The 14144-nt window shown below is 51.1% G+C and overlaps 1 protein-coding gene across 1 annotated transcript in view; it reads left to right on the forward strand.

Moving 5' to 3' along the window:
- Positions 1 to 14144, forward strand: part of NXN (nucleoredoxin) — a 177359-nt gene that overhangs the window by 142287 nt on the left and 20928 nt on the right. The window contains exon 2 of the mRNA XM_050763568.1: positions 12224 to 12341. Coding sequence (XP_050619525.1) covers positions 12224 to 12341 — 118 coding nt within the window. The remainder of the gene's footprint in view (positions 1 to 12223; positions 12342 to 14144) is intronic.

The following is a 14144-nucleotide window of genomic DNA, read 5'->3' on the forward strand; positions in this document are numbered from 1 at the left end:
CACATAGCGAGACCCTGTTGCAACAAAACATCAAAAAATTAGTGAGGCACGGTGGTGTGCGACCATAGTCCCAGCTACTCGGAGGCTGAGGTGGGAGGATCACGTGAGCCTGGGAGGTGGAGGCTGCAGTGAGCCATGATTATGCCGCCTCACTCCAGCCTGGGCGACAGAGCGAGAGTCTGTCTCAAGAAAATAATAATAATAGCAGCTAAGCTAGGTGTGGTGGCTCACGCTTGTAATCCCAACAGTCTGGGAGGCTGAGGTGGGAGGATCGCTTGAGCCCGGGAAGTGGAGGCCGTAGTGAGCCATGATTGCGCCACTGCATTCCAGCCTGGGCAGCAGAATGAGACCCATTCTCTGTGTCAGTTCCTTCGCAGAAAGCAATGAACACTTATTTCATACCTAATCTTGGCCAGGCTAAGCGCTCTCTGTAACTCATCTTCACAACCGTTCAGTGAGGTGTAGGTTCTGTTATCTGCATTTTGCAACTGAGGAAACCAAGAGAAGGTGAGATTCCTGACCAGGGTCACCCACTGATGCGTGGCTGGAGCCAGAGCCTGCGCTGAGGAACCCCTAGTGTTTGTCCTGGTGTGACATCGGAGGCTGGGATAAGGGGATTCCTGCTCTCAGCGTATATCCTGGTCTTTGGTCGTTTGGGGTGAGAAAGGTGGGAGCACACTTCGGACTCTGTTTTCAAATGCAGCTCCACAGAAAGGGTGGTTCTGATTGTGGTCGGCATTTAGCTGGAGGGCAGGGGTGACGTCTGCCGAGAAGGCTTGGCTGACCCGGCCAAGGAGTTTGCTGATGGATCCTACATCTGCTCTGGCTTTGCCTTGATCCCACAGATTTGCAGCAGCTGTTGGAAAGAAAAGCCGAGACCCCAGTCAAGAGCAAGACCCAGTCCTTAGCACGAGGGGGCAGATTCCGTGCTGCTCTCAGGAACCAGGACTGCTCGGAAATCACGAGGCTGCACTTCCCTGCAGCCTCTGTGGGTGCTGACGAATCCCACTGGTGTTTCCGATTTGCTGGGCTTTCTCGTTGGCATTTGTACCGTTTCCCGGTTCCCGTTTGATACGTGCTTCATTGTTCTGTGGGTCACTGTAAAAGCGTTTCTGGCCTCTGCATTCCTGGGATCGTTCCAACCACAGCCTTGGAGTTTTTCGTCAGAACCCACTGCCAGGCAGAGCAGCGGGAACTTTCAAGTAACTGGATAACCCGCTTTGTCATCCGTTTCCATTTTTGCCAAGTTGAGCTAATGTTGTCTCCTCTTTCTTTTTTTTCTTTGTTCTCTGTGGCCTGGCTTCTGAATTTGATGAACTCATCATAAACAGTGGAGTCGTAGGCGTTGGGGGTTTGTTGTGACGTTTTCTTTTTTTTTTTTTTTTTTTTTGAGACGGAGTCTCGCTCTGTCCCCAGGCTGGAGTGCAGTGGCCGGATCTCAGCTCACTGCAAGCTCCGCCTCCCGGGTTTACACCATTCTCCTGCCTCAGCCTCCCGAGTAGCTGGGACTACAGGCGCCTGCCACCTCGCCTGGCTAGTTTTTTTTTTATTTTTTAGTAGAGACTGGGTTTCACCGTGTTAGCCAGGATGGTCTTGATCTCCTGACCTTGTGATCTGCCAGCCTCGGCCTCCCAAAGTGCTGGGATTACAGGCTTGAGCCACCGCGCCCAGCCTGTTGTGATGTTTTCTACTGGTGTTGCATGGCCTTTGGGTGGCTGTGGTAGAAGACCATTCAGCAGGGACCATCAGAATGCACCCCGGGGCTGGGCGCGGTGCTCACGCCTGTCATCCCAGATCTTTGGGAGGCTGAGGTCAGGAGTTCAAGACCAGCCTGGCCAACATGGTGAAACCCTGTCTCTACTAAAAGTACAAAAATCAGCCAGGCGCGGTGGCTCAAGCCTGTAATCCCAGCACTTTGGGAGGCCAAGGCAGGCAGATCACTTGAGATCAGGAGGTTCAAGTCCAGCCTGGCCAACATGGTGAAACCCCATCACTACTAAAAATACAAAATTAGGCCATGTGCGGTGGCGGGCACCTGTAACGCCTGTAATCCCAGCACTTTGGGAGGCCGAGGCGGGTGGATCACAAGGTCAGGAGGTTCAAGTCTCTACTAAAAATACAAAAATTAGCCGGACATGGTGGTGGGTGCCTGTAATCCCAGCTACTCAGGAGGCTGGGGCAGGACAATCGTTTGAACCCGGGAGGTGGAGGTTGCCGTGAGCCGAGATCGCAGCACTGCACTCCAGCCCGGGCAACAGAGCAAGACTAACAAAATGCACCCTGGGTGGATATGTTGCCAGGATGATCTCTAGACAGAACGAACACTGGGTGTAAAGTCATCTGTTCTTTCCCAGCTGCTGCAATACCGGATAGCGCAGCCCTTTTGAGACAGGGTCTCGCCCCATCACTCATCCTGAGCAGCAGTGACATGATCACAGCTCAATGTAGCCTCAACCTCCTGTGCTCAAGGCATCCTCTTACCTCAGCCTCTCAAGTAGCTGGAGCTACAGGAGTGGCCACCACGCCCAGCTTTTGTATTTTTTTGTGGAGTGACAGGGTTTCGCTGTGTTGCCCAGGCTGGCCTTGAACTCCTGGGCTCAAGCGATCTACCCGCCTCGGCCCCCCAAAGTGCTGGGATTACAGGCGTGAGCCACTGTGCCCCACCCAGCACAACCCTTTTGAAGGGCATAAGTCTCCACTGGCCTTTTTTTCTCCAGTGTCCAGCGGAATGTGAGCTCTTGCCCTCACTCCTGCCTCCTGATTCAAAGGCTGCTGGGAACTGCCTGACTCAGCCCCTTCTCCCTTCCACAGTCTTTCATACCAGGCTCTGCTGTATTTCACACTGCAGCCTTCCAAGCCCGGGGGTGAAATGAAGTAGAAATTCCTTTCGGAATCAGATGTGGTGTCAGAGTTCTCTTAGAGACCAAAAGCAAAATCCACAGAGTCTGTTAAAAAAAAAAAATCCAGAGGCCCCTTTAAAATCTGGGAAAATGGAGATGAGGAGGCAAACAGATCACATAGAAACAGGCCAGAAAACTTGTCTGTTTTGCAGCAGGTGCTTATGGCAAGAATACCACGTGCCATGGAAAGAAAAACCTCCTTTCTCCAAGTAGTTTCCGACACAGCCTGCTATCTAGATATACAGCTGATTGATTAACTTTAAAATGAAGTTGGCAGGAAAATGATTTTCTTTTTTCTTTCTTTTCTTTTTTTTTAAAACAGAGTCTCGCTCTGTCACCGAGGCTGGAGTGCAGCGGCGCGATCTTGTCTCACTGCAAGCTCCGCCTCCCGGGTTCACACCATTCTCCTGCCTCAGCCTCCCGAGTGGCTGGGACTACAGGCACCCAGCTACTTTTTTGTATTTTTTTTTTTTTTTAAGTAGAGATGGGGTTTCACCATGTTGGCCAGGATGGTCTCGATCTCCTGACTTTGTGATCCGCCTGCCTTGACCTCCCAAAGGGCTGGAATTACAGGCTTGAGCCACCGCACCTGGCCAGGAAAATGATTTTCAAAGTGGATACTCAGGAGATACAGGGGGAAAAATAAGGATAGATTGAACCCAAATATTCCATGCGTGCAGCGTTTTAGAGGTTAGAGCCCCCACAGACCCCACTTCATGTGAGCCTTGGAGTCGTCCTATGAGATGAGCTGGGCTTGGAGAAGGGGCATGACCCGCCCGGAGTCTGAGACTGTCACCCACTGACATCTAAGCAGGCGTCAGGGCCAAGGATGGAAGCCCAGCTGCTAGAAGCCTGCTTTTTTTTTTTTTTTTTTTTTTTTTTTTTTGAGACAGAGTCTTATTCTGTCGCCCACGCTGGAGTGCAGCGGCGTTATCTCGGCTCACTGGAACCTCCCGGGTTCAAGCAATTCTCCTGCCTCAGACTCCCAAGTAGAGTAGCTGGGATTACAGGCGCCCGCCACCACCTCGCCCGGCTAAGTTTTGTATTTTTAGTAGAGACGGGTTTTACCGTGTTGGTCAGGCTGGTCTTGAACTCCTGACCTCAAGTGATCCACCTGCCCTGGCCTCCCAAAGTGCTGGGATTACAGGCGTCAGCTACCACTCCCGTCCCTGGGAAATGCTTTTTAATTTTTTTATTTTTATATTTTGAGACAGAGTCTCACTCTGTCGCCCAGGCTGTCGACTCACTGCAACCTCCACCTCCTGGGTTCAAGCGATTCTCCTGCCTCAGCCTCCAGAGTAGCTGGGATTACGACGCCCGCCACCACGCCCGGCTAATTGTTGTGTTTTTAGTAGAAACAGGGTTTCACCATGTTGGCCAGGCTGGTCTCGAGCTCCTGACCTCAGGGGATCCGCCCGCCTCGGCCTGCCAAAGTGCTGGGATTCCAGGCGTGAGCCACTGCGCCCGGCCCTGGGAAATGCTTTTTTAGAAAGGACAATGCGCTCTCTCGGTCCTGGGTGGCTCTGATGTTCACCATCCTGAAGGCGTGAGCTCTGCCCGAGTTTAGGAACACAATGGCAGTGGGAGAGTGAGAATTTTTTTTGTTTTTAATCACCCACTCACTGTTACGTCATCTTAGGTTTTCGGCAGATGCTGACTGCATTGGAGGAAATGTTTGCAGCAGGATACGGATGGAGCAGGATTTTATCTCTCTCAGTTGATCAAAGTCAAGACGTGCACTGACATGAACTCTTAACACCGGGAGGTCTCTATTTGGGGTCTGTAGACCTCCTGTGATCAGACAGGTTCCACTCACAGGCTTCAGGGGGATTCGTGGAGTCTGAAATTACACACTGACTTTTTGGTGGATGTGCATTTTTCTCTGCTGAAAGATCTGTAGCTTTTGTCCTCAAAACTACCTGTGACCCAGAAATGACTATGAAACCAGTGTTTTCAGAGGCCTGTTTGAAAACCTTTGGTGGCCTTGAGCCAAGCCTCACACTTGAAAGGGTGCAGAGCTGCATCTTGGTGATCATTTCTTTCAGCTGAAGCTTTTTTTAGTTTCCGGGACGTGTCAGAGAATCCATAAATCACTCCTAGACGACGCCTCTGACAGAAGGGTCGCGTTCTGATCCGCGTGTTTTCGGAACGATGACTCCTGTGCCGACCGCACTGTTTCAGAGCCGAGTAACCTTCGTGCTTTGGGTGGCCTGAAGCATCCACAGATGCAGCTCACTGATGAATGACATGGGTTGCTAAATAAATCACCACCACAGAATTAGACCACGGTGGCTTAGTCTGTAAACGAAATAACTTTTCAGCCGGACGCGGTGACTCACGCCTGTAATCCCTTCACTTTGGGAGGCCGAGGCAGCTGGATCACGAGGTCAGGAGATCGAGACCATCCTGGCTAACACGGTGAAATCCCATCACTACTAAAAATACAAAAAACTAGCCGGGCGAGGTGGCGGGCACCTGTAGTCCCAGCTACTCAGGAGGCTGAGGCAGGAGAATGGTGTGAACCTGGGAGGCGGAGCTTGCAGTGAGCCGAGATCAAGCCACTGCCCTCCAGCCTGGGAGACAGAGCGAGACTTCATCTCAAAAAAAAAAAAAAAAAAAAAAAAAACAAAGGAAAAGAAATAACTGTTTGGTGTCAGATGTGAGTCTAGAAAAAAAAGTTTTTTTTTCCCACTAACCCAGTGTGGGTCTTTATGTGGAAACAAAGATCCAACAATGAGAGGATCCAACACGAGCCGAGACCCCGTGCTCCTGAGATGCAATGAGAAGGGAACGGGAATCCTTAGGGAGGGAGGGAAGATATGGTTTCTTACCATCCAGAGAGAAAAGACATGTCTGTGGAGACCGGGGCGGCGGGGAGAGGTGTTACAACTCTTCGGCTCACGTAAGGGTTTCAGAAGAAACTGGTTCTTCCTTAGCTGGCAGGGTTTGGGAGATGGCATCATTTCCACTGAGCATTTAGAGGGTTGAGGCTGTTCAGGTGCCAAAACCCCACCACCATTTCCTTAAAAATTCCTGGCTGAGGCCAGGCGCGGTGGCTCACGCCTGTAATCCCAGCACTTTGGGAGGCCGAGGCGGGTGGATCACGAGGTCAGGAGATTGTGACCATCTTGGCTAACACGGTGAAACCCCGTCTCTACTAAAAAAAAAAAAAAAAAAAAATACAAAAAAGTAGCTGGGTGTGGTGGCGGGTGCCTGTAGTCCCAGCTACTTGGGAGCCTGAGGCAGGAGAATGGTGTGAACCCGGGAGGTGGAGCTTGCAGTGAGCCGAGATTGCACCACTGCACTCCAGCCTGGGCAACAGAGCGAGACTCCGTCTCAAAAAAAAAATTCCTGGCTAAGAGCAAAGCACATGCTTACATTTGAAGGGTAACAGAGGTGCCTAAATGCAAACCACTCTTATAATCATGTTTCATCTGCTAGCTTTACATTTGAGGGTCACAGGCTGAAATTTACTTCAGGCAACAGTCCAGCTACCCACAGAGAGACTCCTGCTACAAGGTGGCATTTGCTTGTGGGAGCCCCAAGCCCCACGGAACATAAGATCCTGGTGATCCCTTAATAATACATGTAAGGACGATTTCTTCTAAGAAGGCAAGGATAGTTTAATCTTAGACTGGACACTCATGAAAAATAACAGGTTCAAAGAATAATCAGTAGCCATCCATTCCTGATAAAATTTTGGTCAAAAAGTTATGGAAGGCCAGGTGCAGTAGGTCAGCAGTTTGGGAGGCCGAGGCGGGTGAATCACCTGAGGTCAGGAGTTGAGACCAGCCTGGCCAACAGGGTGAAACGTGTTCTCTAATAAAAATACAAAAATTAGCCAGACATGGTGGCACATGCCTGTAATCCCAGCTACTCAGGAGCCTGAAGCATGAGAATCACTTGAACCTGGAAGGTGGAGGTTGCAGTGAGCCGAGATCGTGCCAGTGTGCTCCAGCCTGCATGACACAGCGAGACTCCATCTCAATAATAATAATAATTAATAAATAAAGTTGTCCCTTAGTATCTGTGGAGGACTGGTTCCAGGACCCTCCCCGCCAACACTGATACTCAAGTCCCTGATATAAAATGGCATAGTTTTTGCATATCACCTATGTACATCCTCTTGCATACTGTAGACTTGTGGAGTTTTTTTTAATGGAGAACTGGGTCTCACTGTGTTGCCCAGGCTGGTCTTGAAGTCCTCGGCTCAGGTGATCCACCCCTCTCTGCCTCCCTAAGTGCTGGGATTACAGGTGTGACCCACTGCACCCAGCCGAGGGGTAACTACATTGAAAAGTCGGCTGTTTTTATAACCTGGCCCTTTTCTGTTTGTGATCTAGGTCTCACCCTTTTTCCTGTTTCTCTCTCAGGTTTCTTTTCTGGATTAACCCAATCAGCATAGATTAGAGGATCTTTGTTTTGTTGTTTTTTTTTTTTTGAGACGGGGTTTTGCTCTTGTCGCCCAGGCTGGAGTGCAATGGCGCGATCTCGGCTCACAGCAACCTCCGCCTCTGGGGTTCAAGTGATTCTCCTGCCTCAGCTCCTGAGTAGCTGGGATTACAGGTGCCTGCCACCATACCTGGCTAATTTTATATTTTTAGTAGAGACGGGTTTCACCAGGTTGACCAGGCTGGTCTCGAACTCCTGACCTCAAATGACCTGCCCACCTCAGCCTCTCAAAGTGTTGGGATTACTGGCGTGAGCCACGGCACCCAGCCCCAAATGGCCTTTTAAACCGTAAATCAGGTCACCTCACTCCCTGTGACCTGTTACTTTTGCCATCATCCACGGGGCCTTGACGATCTGGTTCACAAATCTTTTTTTTTTTTTTTTTTTTTTTTTTTTGAGACAGAGTCTCCCTGTGTCTCCCAGGCTGGAGTGCAGTGGCGTGATCTCGGCTCACTGCAAGCTCCGCCTCCCGGGTTCACGCCATTCTCCCGCCTCAGCCTCCCAAGTAGCTGAGACTACAGGCGCCCGCCACCACACCCGGCTAGTTTTTTGTATTTTTAGTAGAGATGGGGTTTCACCATGTTAGCCAGGATAGTCTCGATCTCCTGACCTCGTGATCCACCCGCCTCGGCCTCCCAAAGTGCTGGGATTACAGGCTTGAGCCACCGCGCCCGGCTGGTTCACAAATCTTAAGATGATCTCTGACCTCATCACAGCCGCCACCCCTGGTTCTCTCTGGCTCCGTCTACTCCGGCCTTCGCAGTCAGTCCCCAGCCTCCACACGGGTTCCTGGGCCTCAGGTGGCCTCCCGCAGTGTGCCCGTGGCTCGTTCCGTTTCCTTGCTGAGGTCTGTGCCCAAATGTCATTCCTCCCAGATGCCCGTCTAGAATCCACGCCGCCGTCCCAGCTTCCCAGTCGCAGCCGTGATCTTACCTGCCCTGTTGTCTTTCTGTTACTTGCCAGTGTCTGAAATTAGGTTCCTATTTATATTCTTATTTATTGTCTGTCTCTCCCACTGGAGGAGGAAGTCCACCAGGGCAGCAGCCTCATCTCTTTCCTGAATCTCTTGTGCTTAGAACAAGCCTGGCACACAGTAGGTACTCAGTTGCTTTCTGTTGAATGACTTTCAGCTCTTACCAGTTATAAAACATAGCGGGGTAAAACACAATGTGCTGACAACAGCATATCTCCTACACATCAGTAAGTCAAAGATAAGCAACATTTACACTGTCGATGGGAGTGTAAATTAGTTCAACCATTGCGGAAGACAGTGTGGTGATTCCCCAGGAATCTAGAACCAGAAATACCATTGGAGCCAACAATCCCATTACTGGGTGTATACCCAAAGGATCATAAATCACTCTTCTGTAAAGACACATACACATTTATGTTTATTGCAGTAAATATACAATAGCAAAGACTTGGAACCAACCCAAATGCCCATTAATGATAGACTGGATAAAGAAAATGTGGCACATATACACCATGGAATACTACGCAGCCATAAAAAAGAATATAGACAGCATGGAATACTATGCAACCATAAGAAAGAATATAGACACCATGGAATATTATGCAGCCATAAGAAAGAATGAGTTCATATCCTTTGAAGGGACATGGATGAAGCTGGAAACCATCATCCTCAGCAAACTAACACAGGAACAGAAAACCAAACAGTGCATGTTCTCACTCATAAGTGGGAGTTGAACAGTGAGAACACATGGACACCGGGAGGGGAACATCACACACCGGGGCCTGTTGGCAGGTGGGGGGCAAGGGGAGGGAGAGCATTAGGAGAAATACCTAATGTAGATGACGGGTTGATGTGTGCAGAAAACCGCCATGGCACATGTTTTCCTATGTAACAAACCTGCACATTCTGCACGTGTATCCCAGAACTCAAAAAAAAAAAAAAAGTCTTGAGTGTGGTGGCTCATGCCTGTAATACCAGCACTTTGGGAGGCCGAGGCAGGCGGATCACCTGAGGTCAGGAGTTCAAGACCAGCCTGGCCAATGTGGTGAAACCCCATCTCTACTAAAAACAGAAAAGTTAGCCGGGCTGGTGGCGGGTGCCTGTAATCCCAGCTGCTCGGGAGGCTGAGGCAGAGAATTGGTTGAACCCGGGAGGCGGCGGTTGCAGTGAGCTGAGATCTCACCACTGTACTTCAGCCTGGGCCACAGAGTGAGACTCTGTCTGCTCCCCTGCCCCCGCCGCCAAAAAAAGAAAAAAAACAGATAAGCAACAAAAATGAGGCATCATTTTTCCCCCTAGCAGACTGGAAAAAGTGATGACAGTGATAATGTTGGTGAAGGCACTAGGACATGGGCTCCTTCATTTGCCACTGGTGGAAATATAAAACGGTCTAAGCTTTCCTACGTGGTGAGTCATGGGTAATTTTTAATCTCAATTTTTGCGGTTTGCTATGTTTCCCAACTTTTTTCCAATGATTTTTTTTCCTCCAAGAATTACTTTTTAAACCAGAAAAACTCATCATTTTAATCTTCCTTTTAAAAAAAAATTAACCTGGCTCAATCCTTGCACAGCAAACTTATGAAGCAGATCCCGGCGGCAGGATGATCTGGTTCTGTTGTTGAACCTCTTAAGGATGTTTAATCTGAATTCTGTACCAAGTTTCTCTGGCATGATGCAATTGTGGTCATTAAAAACTGGGTCTGGGCCGGGCGCGGTGGCTCACGCCTGTAATCCCAGCACTTTGGGAGGCCGAGACGGGTGGATCACAAGGTCAGGAGATCGAGACCATCCTGGCTAACACGGTGAAACCCCGTCTCTACTAAAAAAATACAAAAATTAGCCGGGCGCGGTGGCAGACACCTGTAGTCCCAGCTATACCAGAGGCTAAGGCAGGAGAATGGCTTGAACCTGGGAGGCGGAGCTTGCAGTGAGTGGAGATCGTGCCACTGCACTCCAGCCTGGGCGACAGAGCGAGACTCCGTCTCAAAAAAAAACAAAAAACAAAAAACAAAAACCGGGTCTGGGCGTGGTGGCTCACACCTGTAATCTCAGCACTTTGGGAGGCCAAGGCGGGAGGATCACCTGAGGTCAGGAGTTCCAGACCAGCCAGGCCAACATGGCGAAACCCGTCTCTAGTAAAAATACAAAAACTAGTCATACGTGGTAGTGGATGCCTGTAATCCGAGCTACTCAGGAGGCTGAGGCAGGAGAATCGCTTGAACCCGGGAGGTGGAGGTTACAGTGAGCCGAGATAGAACCATTGCACTCCAGCCTGGGCGAAGAGCGAGACTCCATTTAAAAACAAAAACAAAAACAATGTGCAGAACTGTTCTTGTTGTGAGGTCCTGGGCTGGTTCTGTGAGCCCCCCAGAAAGGTGGGGCTGGGAGAAACATGCAGCCTGAGGGTAGTTTGAGGTGGGTGGGGTTCCATAGCCCTTCCTGCCAAGATACAGGTCTCCACAGACAAGGAAGCCCAGCATTGCCCTCCCCTCACTGCCTGGGATGGGACTCGGGACAGTCCTTGTCCCACCACGCACTGCCCTCTTCTCTCTGTTCTTCTCTCTGCTGCTGCCTTCTCACGCCTGCCTTCCTGCAACACATCCTTGCCCTGTTCTGCCCAAAGGCCCAGCCTTCCTCCAGAGACCCTCAAGGCCCCAAGCAGGGAAGCTCACAGCTGAGTGGCCTAAACAGTGGGGCACCCTGCAGCTTCCCTGTTTCTGTCTTTTCTAGAGGTACATTGCTAGCTCAACAATGCATTTATTTACTTTTTTTGAGACGGAGTCTCGCTCTGTCACCCAGGCTGGAGTGCAGTGGCGCGATCTCAACTCCCTGCAACCTCCACCTCCGAGGTTCAAACGATTCTCCCGCCTCATCTTCCTGAGTAGCTGGGATTACAGGCGCCCACCACCACGCCCAGCTAATTTTTGTATTTTAAGTAGAGACAGGGTTTCACCATGTTGCCCAGGTTGGTCTTGAACTCCTGACCTCAGGTGATCCTCCTGCCTTGGCCTCCCAAAGTGCTGGGATTACAGGCGTGAGCCACTGCGCCCAGCCCCAACGTCGCATTTAATTATGTTGGTTTTTGGGCTTGGCGGGGAAGTTCTAGAGCACCCAGTCACCTGCCCATATGGCGTTCACCCCGACGGCAGTGAGCGAACAGAGGAGGCCACCCACACTCGGCTTCCAGTCCTGCGCTTTGCATTCCATGTTCTCAGCTTCATTCGTCTTAGACCGTGGATGTCCGACCGTGTGCACAGCCAACCTCAAGAATCTGCCATAGACTGAAGCAGGTTTTATGCGGCACCGAGAGCCAAGGGTTGGGGCTGACTCTGGGCATTGCTTCCCTCGTGCTTTGCAGGGAACATAACGACGACTGTGATATTTCAAGTGCAGGGACCTGGTAAAGGGCTGAGGGGGCAGATTGTAACTACGTGGCCTTCTATTGGAAAACCCGTCTCTTCTCTCTTGGTGGGAAGGGGCCACGGGGAGCGGCTACTGTTGCCTGCTGCCAGGGTGGCGAGGCTCTCATGAAAATCTTCCCTTCCTTCCTTAACCACCTGGTGGTCTGATTGTGTCGTGAAGATGCGACATCCATCTTCATCTTCGTGATTTTTAGAGACGTAAAAGGGTCGTACGCTCCAGGATGAGTGTGGTCTTCCGTCAGCCTCCACCTCAGAGTCCCCTGCGCTGTGCGGACCCTGGGGGCCAGTGGGATTGTAGTTAACGTGCCCCTTTGCCCAGCAGCCCTGCTTGGGATCCATTGTTCTTTTCTGTGTCTTGAATGCTTGCCAGTTCATCCAGCCTCCAGGCCTAAGGGGCTCAAAAGAACTCTGCAAGAAGAACTCTGCAATGAATCTGGTCTGGACTTAACCACCTTCTTTTACTTTTCTTCATACAGCTCAAACTTTGGAACAAATACCGAATTTCCAACATTCCATCGCTAATATTCCTCGACGCCACCACCGGGAAGGTTGTGTGCAGGAACGGGCTGCTGGTGATCCGAGATGACCCAGAAGGTAAAACCTCAGCACATGCATATGGTCCTCTTATTACCCAGCCCCTCCTCCTCCATGCCCCTACCCTCATCGCCGTCCCACTGGTAGAGAGAGTCCTCGTGAAATAGATACACGTGGGTTTACGTGGCTAGAGAATGTCGTCTTGGTGAAATCATAGTATTCCTTGGGACATGGTTTTAAGATTTTTACGGGGATCTGAATGTCCCTCCTAGGAGCTTTCATTCATGGGCCAAAAGAAGCCCTGCTCGGAGGGCCGCGGAGGCTGTGGGAAAGCAGGAAGAGCTCAGACCCCGGCTTCTAGAGCTGCGTCCGTGGCAGCTGCCCCTTCACGGTGAGAGGCAGGCCGAGTGGGGTTTTTCCTCTTTAAAATATGATATAGCGAAGTCCCAGCCCCCCGCGTCACTCTCCTGGCCTTGGCGGTGAGTGCACCTGGTTGCTTGGAGCTGCCACGCCCTGCAGGCCTTGGTCTTGCTGGCCACGTGTGGGCCGTGCTCCTCCAGGCCCCCTCTCAGAGCCGTCGCCGTGGCCTCCTTCCCTCTGGCAGTGAGAACAGGCCGGAGATCTCCTCCCCTCACTTCATCCAGTGAGACGATTCAGCCCCTGCTCACATGTTTTCCCAGTGGACACGCCACCTCCTTCAAAGAATCGCCCTCAGTAAAAACCAGGGCATGGTGGGACCAAGTACGAAGCTTTTCCTTTTTTTTTCTTGTTTTTTTGAGACAGTATCTTGTTCTCTCGCCCAGGCCGAGTGCTGTGGCATGATCACGGTTCACTGCAGCCTCGACCTCCTGAGTTCAACTCATCCTCCCACGTAGCTGGGACTACGGACATGCACCGTCACACCCAGCTAATGTTTTATTATTTGTAGAGATGGGGTCTCTCTAGGCAGCCCAGGCTGGTCTCAAACTTTTGAGCTCAAGCAGTCCGCCCACCTCAGCCTCCCAAAGTGCAGGGATCGCTGGGCTGAGCTGCGGAGCCTGGCCCCCGTGCGGATTCCTGAGCCCGACCTCCAGAGCATTGTGGATCCCTCTTGTTTCCGGGGAGGCCCAACCACCTGCGTTTTCAACCAGCCTGTGCTCCTCCTTCCCAGCCCCTGGCCGCCAGGTGACTTTGAGGCAGCGGGTCCATGGACCGCCCTGTGAGAAAACACCGCAGTTGAGCGGGAAGCATATTATCAACTCCCCCTACCCGGAGCTCAGGTGTCTTCAGAACGTGGACCATCTGGGCTGGGTGGGTTTTACCCTTTTATTAGACTTAAATTCTCACTTGGTTCCCTGAGCCCATCAAGGGCCATCAAATCAGAATCTCTGGGCGTGGGGCCCAGGAGCATGATATTTTTAAATTCCCAAGCTGATTCCAAATACAATCAGACCTGACATCCACTGGGATGTGGCGGCTGGGATTGAATCATCCAAATACAGTCAGAGCTGACCACTGGGATATGGCAGCTGGGATTGAATCATCCAAATACAATCAGACCTGACAGCCACTGGGATGTGGCGGCTGGGATTGAATCATCCAAATACAGTCAGAGCTGACCACTGGGATATGGCGGCTGGGATTGAATCATCCAAATACAGTCAGAGCTGACCACTGGGATATGGCGGCTGGGATTGAATCCATCCAAATACAGTCAGAGCTGACCACTGGGATATGGCGACTGGGATTGAATCATCCAAATACAATCAGACCTGACAGCCACTGGGATGTGGCGGCTGGGATTGAATCATCCAAATGCAGTCAGAGCTGACCACTGGGATGTGGTGGCTGGGATTGAATCCACAATCCTGGGTATCATTCCCA

This window comes from Macaca thibetana, chromosome 16 (assembly GCF_024542745.1).
Source record: "Macaca thibetana thibetana isolate TM-01 chromosome 16, ASM2454274v1, whole genome shotgun sequence".
Classification (NCBI taxonomy): domain Eukaryota; kingdom Metazoa; phylum Chordata; class Mammalia; order Primates; family Cercopithecidae; genus Macaca; species Macaca thibetana.